The 27,576-nt window shown below is 32.2% G+C and overlaps 1 protein-coding gene across 1 annotated transcript; it reads left to right on the forward strand.

Annotated features, from left to right (window-relative positions):
- Nucleotides 1–27,576, forward strand: LOC134228460 (uncharacterized; the record flags this gene model as incomplete). The annotated part of the gene is made up of 13 exons (XM_062710122.1): nucleotides 1–40; nucleotides 252–296; nucleotides 4,056–4,097; nucleotides 4,603–4,647; nucleotides 5,438–5,479; nucleotides 15,902–15,943; nucleotides 21,325–21,366; nucleotides 21,716–21,763; nucleotides 24,356–24,412; nucleotides 24,969–25,034; nucleotides 25,343–25,405; nucleotides 25,505–25,560; nucleotides 27,379–27,576. Coding segments are annotated over exons 1-13 (786 nt in total), but the record flags the coding sequence as incomplete, so codon positions are not given.

A 27,576-nucleotide genomic window follows, 5' to 3' on the forward strand; every position in this document is an offset into this window, starting at 1 on the left:
ATGAAACATGATCTGATGGAACAGCAAAGGAATTACAGAGGTATGACACGCACAATTAATTCAATTATAAAAATAACACATGCAAATCCCTCATTTGAAAACAATAATCTCATTATATCAATCAAATTAAAACTGCCTAACCCTGTCTGTTCTTCGAAGAAATTTAACTTATAAGAATTGTCCAAAGTACATATATGTATTGACTGATTGCATGTAAAATACTTTTTCTAATATAGATTATTACATTTCAGAGTCGCAAAATGAAATTATGCTTGGAATAAAAAAGGAATTCGAAGGTGAGATGCACTCATATCTTCATTTTAATATCTTTTGCATAATTGTTCTTTGTACTGCAAATCAAAAATGAAACCAAAACGTCATCAAAGAGTAACTTTATGCATACAATTGCTGAGGCATAAATAAAACACAAAAAACGTATCGCAAGTACTTTTTATGAAAGCGGCTCCCCCAGAATGATGTGTAACATTTAGGTGTCACTATGACGTGTATTATGCAGAGCATTTACAGAGCAATGTAATGCGACATTAAGAAGTATGCTCAGTTGCATTTTAGATATTTTATTAAACTTGAAATTTTATTGATTATTTTTACGTGTTTTATAATAGGTTTTACAAATCTCAAAAATGATTTTAGTCTGTCCTGAGCGTTATTGTCTTTAAGCATCATTGTAGATTAAAGAGCCCGATAAACTTAATATCATACCTTTTAAAAGTACTTTATGTACCTTAGTTGTCAATCGACTGAAATCATTTTGTTAAAAGCAGGCAAAAACAGATTACATCATATAGAAGTATACTATTTAATTTATTAAAATAAATTACAGAAGAAATAAAACACATTTCACAAAAAAAGGGATCAGAAAAATGGGACTCAAATTAAGGGTATCACTCATCTTTGGCAAAATATTAAACTGTCTCACCCCCAACACCATAATAATACTGTTATATGATATACATTAAGAAAAGGGGTTCAACCAGAGAAGATTAAGTATTCAAATCTTTAAATCTGTCACAAGGTACAAAATAAATGTAGTTCAAGTTGACCCCTTTATTAACAACATAAAATTCAAGAAATATATACAAAACGCTCTAAATTGGTCCTGTACAAGTTAACAAACACTTTCCAGATGGTCCTGTATATATATATTTTTTTAAAACCCCACTTTCTAAAGATTGATTGATTGTATATTGTTTTACGTCCCTTTCGAGAATTTTTCACTCATATGGAGACGTCACCGTATGCCGGTGAAGAGCTTCAAATTTTTACCTTTACTTGGCACTCGGGGCCAATGACCAGTGAGGGATCCTTATCGTGCCAACGCCTGCCGCTGACACGGGGTCTTGGTTTTTAATGTCCGTCCGTCCGTCTGTCACATTTTTCTTCTCTGAACTCCCTCTACATTTGTCACAGTAGCCTAATCATTTTTGGGAGATGGTTGGTGCTGTCATGTAGATGTACAGTAAGGTTTCGGATATTTAAATTGGCCCCGGGGGGTCAAATGGGGGTCGAAAAATAACGGGGTTTTTTTGCAAAAAGCCCCTCTTTCCTGAACTCCTCCTACATTTTACACAATAGCCTAATCATCTTTTGGAAACTAGTTGGTGGTGTCATGTAGATATGCAGTATAGTTATGGAATTTTGATTTTGCCCCTGGGGATCAAATGGGGGTCAAAAAATGACGTTTTTTATGCAAAAGGCCCCGTCTCCAGAACTCTTCCTACATTTTACACAGTAGCCTAATCATCTTTTTGGAGATCATTGGTGGAGTCAAAAAGATGTGCATTAAGGTTTCGAAATTTTGATTTTGTCCCGGGGGGTCAAATGGGGGTCAAAAAATGATGTTTTTTTATGCAAAAAGTCCGTCTTCCCCGAATTCCTCCTACTGTAAATATTACACTGAGGCCTAATCATCTCTTGGGAGAGTTCAATGTTTTGAAATTTAGGTAAAACATTAAGGTCAAGGGGAAAAAATCATAGCATGTTGAAAAAAACAGACATAAAGTAGGGCCTAAACACAAAAACAATTAAAATATGTAAAGTCAAATGGAAAAATTTTCTACTTTTTTGGAGTCACGAGATCATTTGTAATTTAAGATAAAGGAAGTGGCTAGGGAGATCGGAACACCCCGGCTCTGGAATTTGCAAGGTTATTAAAATAGGACTATATACTGAGAACAACTTTTGACGTTCTCCCCCTAGGTAACATAAACTCCACTATATTGTTTTTATTTTGCTTATTTGTTTTTTTTCCCCGTTGCCTCTCAGGAAATTCTGGGCTGGAATTTTTTGAACGAGGTGTGACCCCCCCCCTCCACCCCCACCCCCACCCCTACTCGAAAAAATCAGGATATACGTCTGTAACTTAATGTCACTTCGACAACGGGAAATAACTTCACATATGTGAATTTTGTCAAATGTGGCATGCGATGATCTATGAACCTTTTTTGAAAATTAAACTAAACATTTGCAATTCTGTTTATTTTACCTCAATCTATACTTGAAGTTGTACTTACCGACTGTCATAGGTCCTGTTAATTTCATGAAATATAATCTAATTAAAACACAAAATGAATTATTTCAACTGATGTACAAACCATAATACTCCATCAGCATGTGCTAATCCATTCTGCAAACCTTGGCTGATTCCATCGCGTCATTAGATGTACGAATCGGCCGAGGTGTGCCGAGTGGTGGTATTTAAAATGATATGGGTGACGCAAACTCAGTGTCATGTAGAAATTTCCAAAAAGGCGTTCACATGCATGAACAGTACAAGAATAAATTTTAATGTATCATAACAAATTATGTTTTAACACAATTTTGCCATTTAGGCCTATTTCAGAAAACGTATAAGTGTGTGCATGTGTGTGTGTGAGGGTGTGTGTGTGAGAGAGAAAGGGTGTGTGTGCGTGGGTGGGGGGGTGTTAAACAAAATTGATTGGGTTGGATTTTTAAGTTTTTTTTTTGCCTGACCAAATGCTAAAAAAGTTTTCACTTTTCGATAAAGTCATCAAAAGCGCTTTGTACTAAAATAATATTATTTGTTGTTGAAATAATGAATTTAAAAAGTTCCAATACTATGGACAAAAAACTAATTTACATTATTTATTAATTTCTGTTATTTCAGACTGGTAATGAATTAAGTATACAAACTACATATGAGAGGCTCATTGGTTACCTGAGAATTTTATGCTTGATCTGACAAATACATGTACTGCGTAAATTATAGAATTATTTTGACTTTTTACTTGGAAAGCCCAATATGAAGGAGTGTGTATTTAGAGGCAAACACCTTAGTACGAGTATTTCTGTCTCATGACAGCATCTAGATTTTAATTTGTGAAAACGGTCCTGAACTTTTTTTTAAAATATGAACATATTGCCCTGCACAGTTCAACAAAATATATCTGTATATTGTCCTACACGTGTCAACAAAACGAAAGCGCAGATGGTCCTGCACATTATTTCCATATATGCATATGGCCCTGCACAATACACCAAATTAAAACACGGGGTGGTACATGTATAATACATGCCTTGTATATATGATGTCAACGGAATGCTTGTTTCATAATTCTCCTTCATCCTTTAATTATAGTACTGCTGGACACGTTATCGCTGGTTACGTTCACATAAAAATTAATATTATTATTATTATTATTATTATCATTATTGTTGTTGTTGTTGCAGGCTATCTGAATGGCTTAAACTAGATCACATGATAAAGTTTTTTGATCAATAATTTTGGCTTTTGAACAATTTGAAAAATCTCTTTAAAATGTTTTAAACTTTGAATATTGTTGTAAAATATCATTTTTTTCATGTATTTCAATTATGTTTTTTTTTCAATTAATTTCTCATTACATAATCTATTTATATTATTAAAAAAAAAATATTATAAACTCACACACTAAAAGTCGATTGGATCTTTCTAAAGTTGTCATATTCCTCTGTTCTGGTAAGCAATGGTCTTCACCTACATATTTTTTTTTTATTTTAATTGAAACATGATTCAAAGATATATTTCATTTTAGGTCTGCAAGAGAATCTGATGCAGAGACAAAAGCTCTACGAAGGTATGACTTACACAATTAATTTTGTTTGAAGGGTTTTTATACCATTATTTATTTCTTTGTAAAATGAATCACGGTTGTATTAGTTAAATTTATCTTCATTTTAGTTTTTGCATTTCCAAAAAATAATTGGCAACATATACAAGGTTTTTAATCCCATTAAGCCTTAAGTACATGTAGCTAAGATTCTTAGGAATATTAAATGTTGTTAGATATTTTTCTTCAATTTTGGATGATTTTCTTGTAAAGAAATTAGGGGAAATAATGTTAGCTGCACATTAAACAAAACTAAGGAATAATTCTTTTATTTTTGGATTTCATTACAAATAACATATTACACAAATCTGTAATTTGAAAAATAGCATAATGTTAAACAAGAACTGTCAATCTATGTGTTATACGAAGCCAAAATCTTATAAGAACTGAGCAAATGAAGAACACAAATGTGTTGAATTGAGTGTAATGCATGTAAAATGTATTTCTACCATTGTATATTATTACATTTCAGAGTCGCAACAAAATGAAATGCACGCATTAGAAGGGAAAATTTGTGGTGAGATGCACAGTATTCATTTGAATTTTTCTGAACAATTGTTCTCTGTACATTCAAACAAAAATGAAACCCCAAAGCTTCCAGAAAGTGCCTATACATTTGTTCATATGTGTATGTAGCTGCTTAAGTATAAAATAACATAACCAAGTATCTTCAAGGGCCGTTTGACGTACTTGTTCCACCACCAAATTAAATCCCTCAGCGTCACAGTCGAAATTGAGCCAAATTATGTCGAAAACTAAAAATTAAGATTATCGTCAAATTATTAATTCATAAATCTAAAATGTAACATAATAGCGAGTGTTCAATTTAATTTATAATTTACAATTAAACTCCAAATTATGTAACATTTAAGTTTTTATTTTTAAACAGTTAATGTTCCTTTACTGCCATCTGTTTGGCTTGTAAGATCAACTTTTTTTTTAACCTGGCTGAATTACTTGCACGGACAAAAAAGAACAGGCCACTTTTTTTTTTTTACACTTTCTGTTTGTTACAGAAGTATTGTTATATACCAATTATTGATTTAGCCAAGCTACTACTGAAAAGCAGTACTCTAGAAGCTTTTCTAGTCAAGAAATCGAAATTTCTTTTCTGAGATAGCAGAACTTTCCCACGTAACTATCATGCAGTGTTGACTAGTGATGTATTGTTGGAAGAAATATTGTAATATTTTTTTTCCTCGAAACTACTCAGCTATTTCTTTAACCTACAAATTTAGATACTTCGGTCAATTTAAACCAATACTTGCAAATACATAGGTAATAAAAGATTTTTTTTCCTTTTACAGATATAGCAACGGTGGTTCAAACATTGGAAAAAGCAGGAAAATGTAAGGATATTAAATATTGTCACGCATGCTTAATTTTCAATAAGAGACAAAAAACTCAAGGCTCATCTGATCACTCGTCTTTAAAAGAAGAAATTATTCTAAGTTTAGATACCCTTCTTTTCATGATTTGATTACACTTGAAGCTTCACGTATTATTACCTGTATGACATCATGGAAGTGCTTTTTAGATTGATATTTCTGGACAGCTTCCTTCAGATTAGGTCATGATGAAAAAAAACAGAAGATACACTACCCGAGGATTTCCCTTTGTTCATGGCTTGTTGGTCTTAGGATTTTTTTATTCTAGTTATTCTATATGAATTTAATGTATGAATTAGGTCGCCAGCCTAAACCAGAAAAAACCTTGTAAACTCCTTTAGGAGTCCTAGCAATCGATATCTGGGAGTGCTCCGAGACTGAAAAAACTGTTCCTCAGCGGTCAGTCCAAGCAGGCCCGTTAGTCATAGAAACCTTTGAAAGGAATCCTGGATAGACAGGGTATAAATAATGAATGGATGGAAAATGGGGTCACTGAGACGGCACATTGTCCTTACAATGTCAGTAAATGTATCAACAGCCAAGTTGAGGTTCACGGTGCTTTTTGGAAAAAATTGCCATATATTAGTATTATACATATTAATATGATACATTCAGCATACCAACGACTCTTTGTTGAAATTATCTCCAAATTACAAAAGTACAAAAATAATGACATTAGCATTTTTTTGCTTGTAGTTTGACATATATGTAACCTTTTTTTACTGACTTTGAAGATTTATTGATATTGGTTACAGTACATTTTTAATATAAGGAACAGGTGGTTTCAACGCCATTTTTGGACTTTTTTGCGACTTATCTACCAATCAGTAAATGAAGTGAATCCAAAATATACTCACCGTCAATGGAAACGCAACACTCTAATTTTAGGGTGAAAAATTATATACGGATATAACTATGTACCAAACAAGTTAGGACATCTTTTACTTTGCCAAATCAGTTATTTAAGTGAATTTCTTTCCTCCACCGAAAGTTGCTTTTTAGCCCTCTTAATAGAAATCAAATTTTTGCATTTTTAATAAAATTTTAAACAATATTTTGGGTTTTCAAGGTTTTTTAGCTGTTAATCATAAAGATTGTACAAAAATGCTGGGGAAAAATCCTTCTTTCTTTACCGGATGTGATGCCTATATTTCATCAAAATGATTGATTTTCATTGTTAATGCTGGAAATTCTCAAAACAAAAAGGAGCTGCAGATGCAAATAAACAATATATAATGACTCATCAGGCTCATGTGTTTCAATAGCAATAATGACAGTTTCTTGACCGGAAGTCCAAGAGTTACTACACTACGCCACGTTAGAGAAAATTCGACTGCAGTATCTGAAGAACGGGCAATTAAAATGCCCAAGAATATTTATTTCTCTCAGATAAAGACATTGATAAACCTAATGCATGGTAGAAATCAGACTGCATATATGTATGTTGTACATGGCGGACTAGCATGTTTTGATTAAATGGTCGGAAGGGGGGATATTTTATTTAAATGTTACATTGTAAGAGGGCTAAAAAATTAACTGTCGGTAATGGAATAAAAACCATTTAAGCATTAAATAACTGATTTGGCAACGTAAAAGATGTCCTAACTATTTTGGTACATAGTTATATCCCGTATATAATATTTCACCCTAAAATTAGAGTGTTGTGTTTTCATTGAGTATATATTAAAAACAATGGAAAGAGTAACGTACACATGGTTATTCAAGGTATAGTATTGGCACAAAAACAATGCCGTGTTGCCATGAATCAAAACTGAAGAAACGATACATTCGTGTTTTCTTCCGGATTTTGACCTGTACCCGGACACAGGGGCCGGTAACATACTGTTTTTTTATGTTTACGTAATCTCTATATATATATACAAAATAGGAAAGGGAAACAACGTCAGCCCGAATTTACACTGGGTCGATCTCGGAAATATTTCGTATATCATAGAAAAAAGAATGCAGCCAATTAAATTATAACTAGAAATCATACTACAATTAATATTCTTTAATAAAACAGAAAGCTCGTTTCCTTTTATAGCGTTTAAGTTGGGTAATACTAACTCGATATCCCGTTGTACGAGTCGATGTAATTTAAGTCGTCCACTAAAACCAGGCAAAATTCGCACATTTTCTCCAGTTTTAAAGTTTTTACGGAGATGGAAAACACAAAGTAAAGATCCAGCGTTCACGAAAATCATCTTTTTCTTTTGTTAATTGCAATTAAAAGGTACAACATCTCCGATTTGAATAAATACGGTAGTTTTTTTCGTTCACAGAGAGGCTCGAGCCCAGAACAGACGACATTTTGGGAAAAAAAACATGATTGGTAAAAGGCGGAGCGTGATTGGTCAGATCTTTTCTAGAAAAGTACCATTGACCAATCACATCTCGCGTTAAATATTGGATGCAATGTTTAGCGAATTTAGTGGACGACTTAAACTACACCACTTGCATGACAGGATATCGGATCTGGGAAACACGACTTACACGATTCTTAAATGACCGCGATGGTATTTTTTTTATTAAAGAGTGATTATTACTGAATGATCCCAGACGTTATATCACTAACTGCAAGGTATTTTATTGAAATCACAAGTCATTTCCGAGATCGACCTGTTTAAATTCGAGCTGACGTTTTTTTTCGCTAAGCTTTCTCTTTTTGTATATAAATATAATGATTACGTAAAATCAAATACAGTATTTTACAGGCCCCTGTGTACCCGGACTTGTGTTTAGGTGAATATTATAGGAGGCGGGGCTTATCGATCTTTATGATTTTTTACATCTCTCTCTCTCTCTCTCTCTCTCTCTCTCTCTCTCTCTCTCTCTCTCTCTTTGAATTCGAAAACGTGTTCGTCATAATACAGCAATGTTATTATTATTTTTTGTGAGGACACGCAAAATAAAAAAAACTAATTCAAGTTGGGACTCTTCTCTGGTTTCTGACTAGATGAAATATTCTAAGTACATATGCTTATATGTCTTAATGATTAAATGTAGGGTAATAAGAAGTATATTAAAATAACTAATATATTAAATACTAAAAATTAGAGAAAAATAAGTAAAATTCGGATTAGCTGATATCCATTTTAGTTAAATTATTTATGTCAATTTGGAAAATTCATTTCAAAGGCCTTGTATGGTAATATCTTTTTTATGAAAACGTCAATCTTTTGAGATACAAGTAGGGATTGCATGATTGGAAACCGTATCTTTTTTTATCTTAATATCTATATCTATAGGAAAAGTTGTGACCTTGACCTTACTTTGCCGTTAATATAAAACGATAAAATTCAATCTCACTTATACTATCATTTAGCGATACCGTCTTTATAATTCTGTGAAAACTTCATTTTTTTTTATACAAGAAACATGGGAAGAATCCTACCTTACAGTATAGACCAAACCAAACCTGACACCCAAGCAGCTAGTCCCAGAAAGCAGTCCCCAGAACTGCTTTGGGACCGCTCTGGGACTGCTGTAGAATTGCTCTGGGACCGCTATGGGACTCCCCTGGGACTGCTCTAAAAAGCAGACCAAGCAGTCCCAGTTGACTACTTTCTCAGACTGCTTTGTTCACTCATGTTTGAAGAAGGTTCTGACTGACATGATAGCTTGCCCCTTGTGTATTCTTAATTTGCAGGCTCCCAGTTTTTTGTTTACTTGCAGCAGAGATGAGTTTAAACTATTAAAAAAATTATAATAGTTAATTAATATTTTCAGAGACTGTATATTTACACGCTGACGCGTATTGTGCGCGTATCCTATCGTTTTAAGGTAGAACCTATGTCGGAAAAGTCTTTGTTACAAGACTTTAAGACTTTTCAAAATCATAAATTAGCATTTGCTTATCAGCCAGTTAAAAGCACATCTCATGTTTCATGTTTCCTTGTTATTAAATGTAGTGCAGCCTGTGAAACTTGGGATGGTGATTAAACACTTCGACTTTACATAGTCAGTTATAATTAGAGGTACTTGTCATAAAGAGAATATGAAAAATATAAAAAAAAAAATACTTCTTTAAACCTTGTCGTTTATAGACCTTATTGACTGAGCATTTTTAAGCAATATTTCTCAAGAATATTCTTTTTTATTCAATGGAAATAAAAGATGAGTCAACGTTGATTAAAATGTAAGTAAATGAAGTGTACTTTTATTAGTCAAGTTCCCACCCTAAATTTGTATTTAAGGAATGACTCTAATTCTTGGCCATATTATCGAGTATAATCTGGTTTGGGTCAGTTTACGCTTTATAATCCGCGAAGCGTATAGTTGAAGGTACATTTATTAAATCTGGAATTTTCAATGGATTCCGAGGACTGAAAATGAGGGGATTGCATGGATATGATGATTAAGCTGGTCGTCAAGGGGGTGTGTCCCCATACCAAACCAGATTATACAAAATGTTATGCGTTCCTTTTTGGAAATCAACCAATGAGAGGCGAGAATACAAATAAAATCAAATTATATATTTTTATAAGTCTTTGTAAAAAAGATTTCAATCTTTAATATGATGAAGAACATATGCAAATGATTATTAAAAGTTATTAAAATGTTTATCTTTGACTTTCAACACAAACTAACGAGAAACAGGTTATTTATCAATGCTACTTTTCTTGGCCTCATTGCACCTACACAGGATTTAATTATTCAATTACTGTTTGGGGTAACTTTCAGATTTACGGTGCAAATAATGTATTTTTCTATTTAAAAAGATCATATTTGATAGAAAAATTGTAACCAAACACCAAGCATTAAAAATATACACGAATAATTCATATACGAAGGGTGATCAAAAAGTCATCAACTAATTGAATAACTTCCATAAAAGAAGCAATATTTGGTTTTAATGTTGATTATATTTTAAATTAATCCTCCCCGATTTTAATGCACACCAACCACCGTTCTGCGCATGCGTGAATCACGTGATATTGGCGGTCACGTGACCCCATCCGTAGCGTTCTGTCACAAAAGTTGAAAGATTTTTCTGAGTTTTATATTTCTTTCCATGTGAGGTGATTTTTATCACAAAACAGTCCATTTTTCAGAAATGGTCATATCTCGGCAATAGAATAAGTGGATAAGAATATCCTTTCCAAAAATAAGCATTGCGACCATTAAAACACAAATCTTCTGTCTCGGGTAAGACCTTTATTCAAGATGGATAGAGAATGGGTGCCTTCTTTTAATCATATCTAATATGTTTAATATCTAACGTAAACGATATCTTAGGTATTTAATAATTATATCATTGTTCAAATATTCAACTATTTTTCAATGTGTTAATTAGAGGTCTTTGATAGCAAATTTCTTAATTATAAATACATACCTTTTCAAACTTGCTTTCACTGGGCAAGATGACAAGTATCATTTTTAACAATCTGCCTTCCTTCACTAAAACGATCAATCCAATCACTAATTGAATTTATAGGAACTCATTTATCTCAATAAACTGTGTACAAATTATTAAACGCTACTTTAAAGGTATCTCTAAGATATACAATAATTTTAACAGTCGTTTGTTGAACGAGTTCGACTGAGACAACATTCTTCGTCACAAGTGACCTAAATAGTGACGTCATTTTCATATTGAGATGTCACAAACAAAGAGAAAAGCTTTATTTAGCGTATGCTATTTATAACCTTGTGTATGGCTATGTGTGTATCGTATTTCATTCTAATCTGAATTATGGTTTTGTAGATATAGAGATAGTTTGCAAACTTTTTGATCACCCCTCGTATAATTAATATTGAAAGGAATGCACATCATTTCATGATAGACATCACAACATTTACACACAATCTTCGACACAATTTTGACTCAAATACATTTCATCAAGAAATTATTCAATTTAGTTGGCAATTGAAGATTTTGTAGGATTTTTGCATTCCCTCAAAATAGTCACATACTATTCACATTATCACAATAAGTTGTGTAATGTCAATACATTAGAGAGTTATAGATTTGTTCATGTAAAGTCAAGGTCAAGTAAATGAAAGGCGCCTACAAGTTTTTCCTATTAAAGAATTGTATTAATAAATCATTTGGTTTTAGAAGAAAAAATATACAAGTTGAATATAGGTGCATATTAAGAAGCATAATTTTAAATTGTTTTCCATGAATTTCAAAATGCTTTTTTTTTTACAATTCTTATTGAAGGTGTAGAGTACGGGAAAAGTAACATGATATTAATTATGACGTCATAAAATATCTAGCAAAGGCTTAACACATTCACTGGATATGATGTCATACGACGAAGTTTCCATGTTAAATGTTTTTCGGCCTTCACAGGATTTGATCACCAGACCGACTTGAATCCCCATTGATATTTTCAAACTTGTTGTATATTTCTTAAATAAAACTTCATATAAATTAATTTATTGAAAATAAAGTCCCTAAACTCACTCAGATGTTTCATTTCATTTGCATAATGTTTATATAAATAAGTCTTTAAAAAACATTTATTAGTCTACGTATATTTCACCGATTCAACCAGCACTAGTTGGATATTTAAAGATCCAACTGGCCAACAGAAGGATATTCAAATATCCAACTGATGTGTATAAAACAATAAACAAAAGAGATAAAACAATTTTGAAATGTATTTTCATTGTACATGAAAAATGATTATTACACCAAATTTGCCAGATTATTAGAATGAATTTCCAGCACACACGGAATTACCGTAATTATTTTGCATTTATCACATTTATGGTGTTTCAAATACACGTCCTGTAGTTTTCTTCAGGTTTCAGGTCAAAAGTATTCAAAATACCATCTTGACCTTTCTAATTTACTTTTCTTTTTTAAAAAAATATTCTTCGTCTGATTTCATGCCTGTTCAGTACAATGAATAGGGTTGAAATGACATCAGCACCATTTGTTTCATGCTCATTAGTGCATGAATAAAAAGGGTGTTCGATAAGGCTATAGTTTTGTGTCACACTTAGATACTCGTATTTAAATGGGCTATATCCTATTGTATACTGACACGCAAAAGAAACGCAACAAGCAGTAATCTACAAATGTTTGATTTTTTATCTTATGATTTTCAAAAGCAAATAAAGTAAGGCTAAACTCACTTTTCAGAACATCAGAGATTTGACAAAAATTGTTAAATGTTTAACTGTTTACTTTACTAAGTAAAATATGGCTATTAAAACACCCCCCTCCCAGCCATTCAAGTAAAACGTGCTAGACTGCCCTAAACAACAATTGCAGCTAAATTTCTACGATGCAATAGGTTCATTAATATCGAGATCTGAGCGAAAGAATTATTCTTTGGCATTTTTGAATGCCCGATTTTCAGGATGATTAGGTCGAATTTTCTCTTAGAGCAATGTAGCCACCCTTGGACTTCCGGTTTAAGGACTGTCCTGAATGCATATGATACGTAAGACCCTGTTGAGGTGTAATGCAGTGATGTTTTGCATCAGCAACTCTCCATCACGTTTACATTGAAATTTTCCAGCTAGAGCAATGGAAATGCGTACATAAGCCATTTTCAAGTAGCCTTAGCATCGTTACGGGAAACGAAAGGAGAGATTATTTTTTGAAAAAATTGCTGTATTACTTATGATGAACAGAAAAAAAACCCTTAAAATTCCATAATATTGCGAAATATTTTGTTAAACATGCAATTTTTGATTTCTGTTAAGCAGACTCAAACTTTACTTCCGGTTATGGTATGGAAATCGTTCAACCGTTAAATTACTGATATTTACCTAATTGAAGTTATTCATAATTTTAAGATACAAAATTCTTTACTTTGCATAATTATTTCCCCCGAAAGTAGGTTGTTGCGTTTCTTTTGCGTGTCAGTATATTACAACAAGTTGGATATTTAAATGGGTAAATGTATCTTTGGGGTCCAAAATAGAGATTTTTTTTAAGTAAGATAAATAACTCGATAGTGTTATATAGTATAGAGAATACATACTCTAATATGTGAAGTATGAAAGCCTTAGCTCTTACAGTTCAAAAGTTTTGGCCAAAGTTACAGTTTTTTCGTAAGTTCGGAAATTTTCAAGATCAAGGTTAAAAAGTCAAAACTAAGGATTTCAAATGAAAGGTCTCGCTAGAAAGAATTGTTAATCTTAATTTAAATTTCCTAGTATTTACTGTTTTTAAAATTATGACCAAAGTAAAAGTTTGGACTTTTCGTGTAAAAACGGGTCAAATTCCAAGGTCAAGGTCGAAGGATCAATATTCTTGATATCAAATGAAAGATCTTTTCATGAGAATTAAATATGTAAAGTATGAAAGCCCCAGTTCTAATCCTTCAAAAATTATCTTCAAGATTACATTTGAAATGAGGTCAAACTTCAAATTCAAGGTCAAAGGGTCAAAATTCTTGATATCCAATGAAGGATCTTCTCCCAAGGACTACTTGAAATTAGAATGCCCTAAACTTTACCGTTTTAAGGTTATGGACTAGGTTAAAATTCTTTCATAAGATCGGAAGTCTCCAAGGTCAAAAGGTCTAATTTGTTCGGTACTCAATGAAAGGTTTTGCCAAAAAAATATATATGTGCAGTCCTGGTATCTACTTTTTAAAAGATGTGGCCAAATTAAAAGTTTGGATTTTTTGTATAAAAGAGCGCCAAACTCCAAGGTCAAGGTCTAAAAGTCAAATTTGATGGTAACCAAAAAAAAAGATCTTGACACCTGGAATACACATGTAAAATATGAAAATCATAGATATATTAAATCAAAAGTTATGGGCAAGGTTCAATTTTTTGCGGACAAATAGACAGACAGAGAGACAGACAGATAGACAGAGAGACAAACAGAGAGAGAAAGAGACAGCTAGACAGACAGACGGACTCAACAAAAACTATATACCCCCGAAACATCGTTTACACGAGCATACAAAATTGTCAAGCTCCGTCGTGACAACGCAAGACGGGTAAATACACATTATCTATACGGTATCAATCGATTTCAGTCAATACGTAACTTTATTTAAGAAGTCAACATTATTTTTGGACATTTTGGTTAAATCTTGTTTATCGCATTTTAAAATGGTTAATATTTTCATCATCATCATTCATTAATTATCTTTTGAGTTTGAATACTGTTTAATAATTTAATTTTGTTTATATTCTCGCCTTTCATTTGTTGATTACCAAAAAGGAACGCAAATTATTTCTTAATAACCTGGTTTGGAAAGGGGACATACCCCTTGACGACCAGCTGAATCACCTGTATCCATACAATCCCCTCATTTCCAGTCCTTGGAATTCATGGGAAATTCCAGATTTAATAAATGTACCTTTAACTTCAAACAGTAGCTCGATCTTACCTCGTGTACACAACCATCATGGCTGCTAGATCTGTATATCAGTTATTATCTCCCCTTGTTTCATATCACTTCCGTTACTAGGAATGTATTATTGAGCGACAAATTTGAACTCATAAAAAGCAACACAATTTTACACCCACAGTTGTTTAATTATTTTAAAATTGAATTATAAGGAATGACTCTATTTCTTGATCATTGGCTTCGCGGATTAAATGACCCAAACCAGGTTACCATCGAATAATTTGGCCAAAAAATTAGAATCATTCCTTAATTATTGCCATACATTACACTGTGCTATTTTTGATAGATTTTTTTGCAAGTGGTGAACAACAAAGATATCATAATAGAGATTGAATGTAAACGAAATTACTTACAAATTAAAATGCTAAATGTTAGAGGTTTCAGAGAAGGGGTCGCGGTATTGAGTTTAGGTGTAAACAGTTTTCATCAGCGTATTTTTTTTCAGTTTGAAGAAACTGTTTATAATTAAGACATGTTCTGCTATCATATAAACTTTGTGGGAAACATACATATACGTATTTTGATTGTTATCAAGAAGTTATGGTACATGTATATAATGCTATTTAAAAAAAAAGGAAGAAGATATCAGGAAAGTGTGAGGCCCTCACTTTGTCATCACGTTTTTAATGCAACAGTTTGCTTTTTTCTTTTGAAAATATCTAAACAGTAGGATACCTATGTGTAAGATTATGTGGTAAATTTATTTTATCTCAAAGAGTATATTAAAACAATGCAGGAATGAAAGTGGATATTTTTATTGATGATAATCTATCAATTTATCTATGGCTAGGCATTGATTTGAGTACCTCTGAAATATATTTTTTCTTCTCATGTAGAATATTTAAATGTATTAATCAAGTAATCAATACTTATCGATATTGATTTGATAATTCTGCTTAAATTGTTTTATGAAACATCGTTAATTTTTTTTTTCAATATGAATGAGTTGCATAATTGCTCTGGTAAAAACAGTACCTCACTAAAGAGTCTTAGAATTAATTGTAGAAAAAAATGTATCATTTTGTAAGACAAATTCTATATTTAATTTTAGCTTTGATGGCTGATTTGAAGAATGAACGAGGCATTATTAAAGGTAAGCCCCCTCCCTTGAAAAATTTCTTAAACAAAAAAATGTATATATTATATATATATATCACATGGTTTCAAGGGTGACATACCAGAATAATTGTCCCAAGGTGACACGAAAGCCCAGGAGAATTAAGACACCCGGTGTATTGACCAAAGAAAGTGCGAGATATTGACTCATTTTTTTACATATTAAAAAAAGGGAAGTAGGCGACGACTGTTGTTACTATTTTCTAAAGAAAATTTACCTTCTAAATGGACTAATATGAAGCTTTTTCTGTTGGAAGTACAGAAATGCATTAGATTACATGTAATGATGTCATATTTGCATGATGGTAATCATTTGTGTCATATCCCTGATTCATCGAAGTCATATAATTAACAATTACTTTAGCCAGTTTCATGTCTTTTTGATGACAGTTCATTTTAGTGCACGATAAAGCTAAAACCACACCTTCTTCTTTATTTTCTGTTCCTCTTTCTGATTCATGTGCGCTTGGTTTGACTTATTTTTTGCATGGTTACCCACGGATACTACAACCGGAGTTTGAAAGATAAACCCTATGATGAATTCGATGCAAATGAGAATCAAGGCTGCGACAGATGCGTAGATATGCAGAGACCCTGACGATAATGAAAGTTTTCGATTCTCACTTTTTTTTTTTGGGGGGGGGGGTATCGTCATATAAGTTTCATTAACTCGTCAAATATAAGACACAATCATATGGGGTTTTGGTTACATTTTCTTAAACGATGCTTTTAAAAGTAAGATAGGAATAATGACAAAAATATGAAAATGAAGTTTAATTTAATTCACCTCAAAAGTTTACCCTGCGTTTCTTTTTTTTCCTTACTGGAAAAAAACATTTTTAATAAATGAACATTTACTTTGCTTGCTTACGCTTGTTCAAGAAGTATAGATCTGTTTGTCAATATTTTAAATTTTCATTTGCCAGTGTCCTTTCTTTTCTATGACAATACTGAAAAAATGAAATTCAATTTTCGATGACATGCAATCGGTCACATGATCAGACTTTCCTGCATATGGAAACCAAACTGCACGAGATATTTGGAAAGTCTTGACTGTGACGTCATATGACGTCGTATTTATCCGTTGCATTCAATAACAAATTCTAAATAGGGCATTTTATCTTTAATTTGTAATGTGAATAGAAATAAAAATATAAATATAAGGAATAAGATACCATTTTTAGAGTGTCAATGGGATATGACATGAAGTCGGTACATGATCAAATCTACTAGAACGCCCTTCGGGCGTTATAGAATTTGATCACGTGACCGACTTCATGTGATATCCCAATGACACTCTAAAAAAGATATTTTATTTTTTAAGTGTTATTTTTTTATTCTGTCTAATACCGTATAGCTTGTTTTTCTTTTCTTATTTTTTTTTTTTGGCTAGCACAAAGAATGGATGGACTTAGCGCCCTATTTTGGATCCTTTTGCGACTTCTCTTACAATCTGTAAATGAAGTGATCCAAAATAAATTATGTGCAATTGAAAGAGCAACATATACTTGGTTATATAAGGTGGAACATTAGTGCAAAATCAATGCCCTGTTGTCATGCATCAAAATTGAAGCAACGATACACGAGTGTCGTCTTCCGGAATTCGACATGTACCCGGAGTGGTTTTTATGTCACACAATCAATATTTATAGGAGGCGGGGCTATCGATCTGTGTCATTGTTGACTTCTTTCTCTCTCTATCGCTCTCTTTTTCCAAAAATTCGAATACGTGTTTAGCATTTTACAGCGATGTCAATATGAAATTATTTTAAAAATGTGATGACAAATTAAAACAATATTTGATTTGTTAATTTCTGAAAACGGCAACAAAACACGCTCAAAGACACGATTTAGATCGAGGTCAGGTAGAGAACACAATGTAAGTGTTTTCTCGAGTACACTCGCAGGTGGACATCACGTGACGAATTGTAATATTTAACAGGTCAAACGAAGACATTTCAATGGAAGCAAGAAGTTTGTTTTGAATATGTTTTTGTTAAATTAAGTATGAGCACACTTTTGTCGGCTCTTCTCTTTTAAATATAACATTATTTTGTTCAATATACAACTACAGTTTACTTAAGAACAGCCGACAAACATGTGCTGACTATGTATTCAGACGATGAAAAAAGCGTGACCCTGATTATCTATTGATATTCAAGAAATCTCCAGGCACCATGCTTTCGATATTTATTTAGTTTACCTATAAAAGAGCGTTTTAAATTCACATCCGTACCATGAATACACGGTTAAGATATCGGGGGTTTATATGATGGAAAAAATATAACATTTTATGAAACTTAAATTTACGGCATTTTTTCTGGCCAGTTAAGTCCACCCATTCTTTGGCGATTTTAGGTTGTTTAGGTATACCATTAATTTTGATGGATAATATTTTGGTGAATTGAAATATATTACCATAAAGTCGCAGGTTAAGAATGCGCTCTTGTTACGATTGCACACCCTCCCAAACTGGCCAAAGCTGTCGGGAAATCCTTGGAAATACCCAGATACTATTGATAAATCACACCCCAATTATCCAACTTCAGATGTATCTCTTATTTTAACTGCAAAAGTAATGTAAAGAACATTTTTAAAGAAGTAAAATATTTGTATCAATTTATAAAGTAAGACACGAACATTATTTTTTTCGTTGCTCAATCAGTTTATATATAATCTACGTTTACCTTACTATGCACCAGGATCGATAGGTCTGAGACGTATTTTGCATTTAGTCCTGTCTGTCTGTTTATCTGTTTGTCTGCAAACTTTAACCTTGGCCATTAGTTTTGAACCATGGAAGATAAAAACTCATATTTGGAATGCATACTCCAATAAGTCTACAGCTCAGACAATTGCAAAAGTGCAGCCATCGTTCATATGTAATGAACTGTCTATGATATTCCTTACACACAATTTAATCATCATATTATCCAATTTATTCAATTTGGTGCTTCGATAGAGATTATCTCCAATGTGCAGAATAAATACTTAAAAAAACCGCTAATATTAATAATATCCGCCCTTGTGTTAACATTAAGCTCTTTCAAATGACACCGAGTTCAATGACATTGTGACCTTGACTGTGACCTTTACGCTAAAAATAGCTTTTTGTCTGCAAACTTTAAACTTCGCCGTAACTTTTGAACCACGAAAAAAAGACACTTCATACATGTATTTGGTATGCACACTTCACTTATTAAGCTCTTTCAAATGACACTAAGGTCAATGACTTTTTGACCTTAACTAAGACCTATTTTGATGCTAAAAAAAGCTTTTTCGTACATTCACCATCACTTTGAAACCATAAGAGATAGAAACTGCAGATTTTGTAAACTCCATTAATTATGTTCTTTCAAATTAATCCAAGGACAATGACATTGTGACCTTGACTGTGATGTGTATGCTAAAAATAGCTTTTTCGTACCTTCGTCATCTCTTTTGAACCATAAGAAATATAGACTTCATATTTGGTATTCATACTCCACTAATCAAGTTCTTACAAATAACATCAAGGTCAATGACCTGTGACCTTGACTGTGACCTATATGCTAAAAATTGATTTTTGAACTTTGTTGCCCCCTGGCGCATAGTGTTTCACAAACACATCTTGTTTTATGTTGTATTTTAATTATTATTTGATCATATAAGTTCATAGTTTAAGTATGTAACCATTTCTTTTCCTGTTCACCCCAAGCATGTTGTGACATTTTGCTTACAATGCATTCCAAGCGCTCTGTATTACGTAAACAAACCATCCCAAGCGCAATAACTTTCACACAAATGTATCAATTGATACCAGTTCAATAATAAATGTAGCATAAAACATTATTTGTTGAATATTGGTCATGAGTGTACCGTTTTAGATGACACATGATTTGAAACCATTGTTTAAGCAAGCATGACACCTTTATAACTTTTGGGTCGATTGGAGTAAAAGTTTTCGCAGTGATGAAATCCAAATTTAAAAAGATAAACTTAAGGAACTAAATATTATGTTAATTCAAAATTGTGTGAATTGTATGGATAATTATTTCTTATTTTATTGCTGCTTGTTGACTTATTTACCGGTGATCGCTCCACCGGTGATTTGCCGTAACCATCATTCAAAATGGGGAAGTTTACAAACGCAAGGTGTGCAGTGTAGATTACAAATTCAGAGCACAAACGGCTATACGGTAGTTCTTTCACAATGTCAGCAACTGTAAAGCGACTCTTCCTCTTTCAATGACCATTTCCAACTAAAAGATTTGGTAAGAATTTTACAGATTTTCCTCACGGGTAGTCCTCTTCTTATACAGAGTCTATATCATTCAAATGACCAATGCGCTTTTGACACACAAATGTATGACAGGTTTTTTCACTAAATCCCTGTGTCCTCAAACAAACTTCTACTGCTTCTCTGCAACGTCTGCAACGTTCATGTTTTCCTCTCTATTTCATAGAAAAGTTGCTTCTTGTAATTTTTTTCTACATACCAAATTATTCATTCATAATTTGGAATATGAATATATATATCATTTGATAATCTGTGTCTATTTTTGTTTGTGCCTTTGAGGCGATTTGACTGCAGACATTATTTTAGGGTATGAACAGCAAATTGCTAAATTTTGATTGCACCTCAAATTGATTTTTTTAAACCTCAGAATACGTTGTAATGAATCATGATATCTTTAAAGTTTTTTATCAAATCATTTTGGATTTATTAGCAAAAAGTCATTTCTACCAAATCTTGATACGATATGAGGCTAAATGAAAAGTAATGAAAAATAAAATGACAATAGTCAACGAACTTTTCTAGCAACCCTAGTTTATCAATCATTGCCGCAAACTTTTGTATGAAGACATGGAGATAACGATCAGTATTCAATATCAAAGTTAATAAAACAATTCAAAACAAGATGAAATATGTTATAGACGTCTTCTTTTAATATCTAAATTTTAAACATATTTCATATTTCTTTTCCAACCCAAAGAGATATTTCGAATAAAGGAAGGGATTCGATGATAATTAATAATCATTTTGTTCAAACGCCGTTGTTATTTATAATTGTTAAGTTTAATACCTCAACTTGGATTTTTATTACTTTTCATGCAGAATCTTTTGAAAAAAAATAATCTGATTATCATATCTTCCAAATTTTAATTTTTCAAATAGATAATTCTAGTTGAATTTTTTACGAAAATTCTTTGATGACTTTTTTCTCCATTAATCTTTTATGAAGACGTATGAATATACCATTTTCAGAACTCATATTAGCCTCTCATAAGCACAGTTCCTCATTTAATAGCCTTAATATAATTGATTGTAAAATGTATTGTAAGGCAACACATATGTATACATGTATTTCGTTATAGATCTGCAAAAGAATTTTTCGGAAGAGGAAAAGAAAATTGAAGGTTAGACGCATGAATTGAAATTGCCCACGGGCTGTTGAATTGATTTTTATTACGTTCATTATGTAGGTCTTGTGTTCTGAAAAATATACAATAACATTAATGGAAAAACATATAATTTAACGCCTGTAAATGAATAATCTCTAAAGATTTTTTCATTTAAATTCTCCCTTCTCAATGCTAGTATTCTGATAAATAATACTTGAATACATTCCTTTAACATGACATTGTATCTGTATAATTTTTTTTATTAAAACCTACAAAAAGCATTAGAACTGAGAAATTACATCAATTGTATGTAACGTATCTGCATATTATAACAATTTTTAAAGTATAATGCATTATATTTCAGGTTTAAAGGCGAATATACAGGCGTTGAAAGAGCAAATCAATGCCCGTGGTATGATATATACAAATGTTGTGTAATATGTGCAATATATAGCATTAGGTTAAAAGCATTTCTTGCTAACCATCTTTTAAAGGAGCTGGCTCGATTTTTTTTTCGTGTGTGTAAAAACTTCTTTAGGGAAACTTGTAACTTTTATATCATGAAACATATATATATTTACAAAATAAAAACAGTAGTCCAACTTAAAAAGTCCATTCGTATTAGGTACCCTTTGGGTAAATGATCCCCATGTCGACTGTGTGCTCATTGTTATTATCGGGTTTACGGAAATTCAGAGGCTTTTCAGAGCTTAAATTATAAATGTCAGTCAGTATTCGACTTTAAATGTTGCTGACAAGGTCATTACATATAAGTTAGAACTTGCAAAACGAGTGAGAAACTGATACTTACCTTGCCGGTTCAAATCTACAAATTTTTTGCAGTATCCACAACTGACTTACACCACTTCTCAAATATATTGAAGAGAGAATATGTACACAGAAGTGAACCTTTTCCTGTTGATCATATTATATTAAACTATTTAATAGCCATTCTCTGTAACCACTTAAACTTCGTTGCCACGCATGGTCACCGATTTTGATGAAACTTCACCCATGCTTAGTACGTGACATCAGAAACAAATATCAAACAAAATTTCGTTGCTATGGGTCTCGGTTGCTATGGCAACAGCCGGAAAAGTTTGAAAAATCGAGATTTTCAGCCACTTTAAATCTTGACTGTGGCTTAATAATAACTAGAAAAAGCAAACAAACCATTCTCACAAAAACTTGACACCTTGATGTTACTTATACTGTAAAGAAACTGTTTAGAATATATCTCTAAGTAAGTGGTAACCAAGGGTACATTTGGAATACATTTAAAATGCTATAATATGCTGAAAAACACTCCGTATTCACTAATGGTAGGTGTTACATGCTCAAACTCAATCAATGACTTAAGAAAAACAATGAAAATGTTTGACCTTAAGTATATAAGTATAAGCAATATTATTCTATAAATAACTTTTATGGTTGCCATGGTAACACAGTGTAACCATGCAAAACCAGTAACTAAGATTGGGTTAATGCTACTGTCTTGAGGAAAAACATGAAAATTCAAGATTGGCAAATATGCACCCTTAGGACCTTGCAACACCAAAACCATAAGAAAAATTGGGTATAATTGCTACTTTGCAGTGTTACCATGGAAACAACGTACCAGTGCTTAAAAGTGAATTATTTTTCACTGCATTAAGAATTAAATTGCCATTTAATCAAGAAACAAATTAATGGACTCAGCTTGAATAGTACTTTTCTGTTAGAAATGAAGTTGAATATCATATATTGATAAAATTTGATGAATAAAACAACACTGTTGCTATGGTTACCAAGAAAGGAAAATGTTCGATTTTGTGAACTTTATATCAATATTAAACCCTGTGTGCCAACTTCTTGCATCCACTTAGAGATTGGATGATAGTCAAAATTACAAGTCAAGTTATCTGTCAATAAATATTAATCATAAAAGTTTTGGGAATCTACATTTAAGGGTACGTATCCAAGGAAAGAAAATATTTTCCAGGTTTTTAAGCATATATTTTCTGCTTATTTCCATAGCAACGCTCTATTTAAAGAATCTAATCTGAATTTTTTTCAAATGGGAAAACTTGGAGCACACCAACATCTTATAAAATTGATCATTAGTTACGAGGAAATGTGCTTTTTTTAAAAGATAGGATCAGATTTAAACATACAGAGTGTTACTTTGAAGGCTCTCTGTGGTATAAAAACCTTGGCAACCATTGCCACCCAAAGTAAAATCTCCTATTTTGTTCTTGGTATATGTTTCAACGCTCTTTTTTCTATTATTTGGTCGCATTTCATCCTATAATTGCTTTTTATTTTTACGTGTATGACTTTATAAAATTCAATGAATATTTTTTTTTACTTTTGAATACTTTGTTACCATAGTAACGTATGTAATATTTGATTTACCAAACATGTTTATCATGCATCTGAGACATCTGACCTTCAACTTTTGGTAACAGTCATTGCCAATTGTTTGCTTTGTCGCAAATGTTAACTATGGGGCTCTAAACATGTTAAAAAATGCCATTTTTCGACCTTTAAGACATGTTGCCATGGTAACTATAAAACATAGCAACCAATTTTTGCATGATTTCAGTTTAGGGTATCAATGAATTTTATCATAGAGAGTTTGGAGAAATTCTGAGACTATGCGTGCCACAGCTCCTATATAAAATTTCAAATCATTACAGAGAATGGCTTTTAATATCTAAGTATCTTACAAAATTTTATGTATAAGCTTGCAAATTTTAAGCATATCTTATCGGCCCAATATTTCGGGACCATTTCAAAATATAGTTGGATATACATTTACTATAAGATTTTGAACTTTAATTAAAAATCATAAACTCTAAGATATTTTATAAATCTTTAAGTTCCAAAAGCATTTCAGAAACTTATTCAAGTTACACATGACTACTTTATTCTATTGGGAGATTGCGCAAGAAAAACCCCAGTCACCCCCTTGAATGTTTTTTTTCACACTTTACCGCGTATACATATGTTTTGTTTTTTTCAGAATTTGAAGAGGTCATTCCACGTAAGAGTCTTTGGCAACAATTTAAGGAAAGCAATGGTATGGGTTTAAAAAATATATTCCTATACAAATCATCAGTTCCTAATACGATTGCTAATAATGGATACTGTGACAATAATATTTGTACTAACTGTTAAATGGGATATGAGAGAATAGAGAGAGAGGGGTGATTCAGTTTTACCATTCCCCTTTTTCCCAATATTCATATGCCTGTATCAAGCAGAATTTCTTTAGTTAATTTTTCTAAAAAAAATATATCAAGGGCATCAAAAGTAACCCTTTTTTACTCACAAGTCCATTTGTCATAATCAGTTTTTATTTTCCTTCTTCAAGTACACTCTAATTACTCTTCAAAATATTTAAATTTTAACCCAACGATGATTGTGACCTCGTGTTAACAATGTACGTGCTGATGTCGTTCTGATGTTTGAATAATCTTCAAATATGAAAACAATTATTATATAGCAGCTGAAACGATAACATATTCTTCATGAATGTATGATACAAAATTCGCCGTATAACTTAAGTTGTTAACAATTACTATCGTTTTTTTCTTTCTTATTTTTGTTATTTCAAAGTTGCATTTTTTTTTCAGTCATCGTGAAAGTAATTGTGGTGGCTATTCCTATGTCAGTCATTGTAGCCATCTATGTCATAAGAAGTAAGGGAAAATATAAATATATCTTTTTGAAAACTTATATACAATGTAGAAACGAAAAAAGTATTATTACTTCTTTATTAGCATACATTTTCAAGGTAACTGAGCATTTTTTTAATTTCATCTTTACATCAGTGAACCTTTGAGATACATTTAAACAAAGTAATTTTATATAATAAATTAATATCAAAATTTTATAATTGAAAATCATATGCTTTGGTGAAATTGGATAATGTGTGATGAAGATATAGGGCTTTTTTTACATGAAGATACATGTACAGTTAAATGAAATGATTGTCCTTGTTTTACAGGATATTATATGTCTAAACAAAGGGCGATTGCCGCTGAATCTGTCAAGGATAATGAAAATGACAGTATGTACATAAATGTTATTCATTTAATTTGAAAAACTAGCCATTATACGTTTTAATTATTTGAATTTAGCAATACTAAATCTAACTCTTAATTTATAGATTTGCTACCTGTGCCATGGCGTTCATTACACAAAACATTAACAGAAATTCCGGAGGTAACTATTTCCCAATAATAAACACATTTATCTAAATATCAAGATGGGACAAAATAATAGGAAATTAATTCTCAAATAAACTATTATAGATACAATTAGCACTGAGATCACTAAATGATAACCGCCGCCGCCCATGTGATTAAAATTGCAACATCCATGCTTTGCTCTGGAAAACCCCGATTAAGTGAGAGATGGGTACCCCTTAATAATATAGAATGAATGGTAGGTCAATGTTTCGCTAAGGGAAACACTAGATATGCTACGGATCAATAAGTACAAAAAGAAGGTGCACAATGGCATCAGGTAACAAGGAATCTGTAAAAGTCCCATTAACTCGTACTGGAATTTAGTTAGAATAAAACTATCGACTGGTTGATCATTATTCTCCTGCGATACGCATCCACTTAAATACAACAAAATGTAATATAAGATAGTAATACATAAACGGTATGTATAATTAGTCAATTTCTATTCAAGATATTAGCAGTTATTTGAATGGATGTAAAAATCGTATGAACAACCAAACTGTTATAAAAATTATTATTTTAAACAAAAATATCAGCCAACTAATATTTTCTCTGATTTTCAGAAAAAAAAACCATTGTTATAAAAAGAACAATACACTACCCCCACAAAAATTTCAGTTTTTCAAGCCTAGTGGTTCTTAAAGAGATTTTATAAAGACACAACATTAATTTTGGTTTTTTTTATTATCTCCCTTTGAAAGGGGACTTCACTCTTCGTTTTGACAATTTGAAGTTCCCTTTACTCAAGCATGCTTTGTAACAAGTTTGTTCACAATTGGTGCTTTGGTTCTTGAGAAGAAGGTAAATATGGAAAAAAAATACAGACGGACGGGCGCAGACGGACGGACAGCTTACACCTGATGATCAGAAATGCTCACATAAGCTTTAAACTCATTTTTGCTTCAAGCTGGATCAAACTCAAAGATGAAGACCAGAAGCTCCAGAATATCTTAATCCACTGAAAAGTCTTATCACAATAAATACCAATATGACGTATAAAAGTCTTAGTACTAACGCCCACGTGGCAAAGGTAGTGGTTACAGCGTAAGGAGTTGATCCTTACGGATCAGGTTCGAATCCCACTCTGAGACGTCGAGATCGGTCCTTCGGATGAGACCGTGTAAACCGAGGTCCCGTGTCAAAGTAGGTGCTGACAGGAAAAAGATCTCTTCCTGCTCAATAACCCTGATTGCTGAGTATGATGCAAAATTTGCGTCACAATGAGTGAAATATTCTTAAGAGAGTCGTAAAGCAATATACATGTACAATCAATCAATCCTTCCACTAACTGTTTAAAAGTTATGACTAAGCTTAAGGTTGGATATATATATATTTGTAAAAGTGGGTCAAACTTCAAGGTCAAGAAGTTAAAGTTTGTGGTACCCAAAGAAAGGTCATACATGTGTATCACAAAACAAGAAATACAACTTTGCAATATAAAAGCCATAGCCCCACCCAGACAGAAGTTATGGGCAAGGTTTAATTTTTTTCGGACGAACAGACACCTAGTAGAAGGGACCAGGCAAAACCCATATTCTCCGAATCCTCGATTCCCCCGTGGGCACAAAAAAACAATAAGTTTACATGAAGTAAGAAAATGTTAAATGATCAATTAATAACAAAATAATTCCATGAAAGGGTTTAAATAATCATCTGTGTCACACTCATTATTTTCATACTGTACAATTTACCCTTATTTTTTTAATGCAACATATTACATTGCTTCTCATTTTAAAAGTTTGCGTATATATCATAAATTCTAATCTTATGAAAGTTTTTTTTATATCTGTAGATAAAAGACGACCTTATGCAAAACATAACGGAGGAGTTGAAAAATCATGATTCTACACTCAATATTTTACTTCTTGGTGAAACTGGGAGTGGAAAATCGTCCTTTGTGAATGCATGTTTCACAGCCTTGTTACAAGAAGGACAATACATTGCAAGGGCTACAGCTGGAGCAATGACCAGCGATAGTGTAACTCTAAGG

This window comes from Saccostrea cucullata, unplaced genomic scaffold (genome assembly GCF_032062105.1).
Source record: "Saccostrea cucullata isolate Sc308-1 unplaced genomic scaffold, CSIRO_AGI_Scuc_v1 ctg5777, whole genome shotgun sequence".
Lineage (NCBI taxonomy): Eukaryota > Metazoa > Mollusca > Bivalvia > Ostreida > Ostreidae > Saccostrea > Saccostrea cuccullata.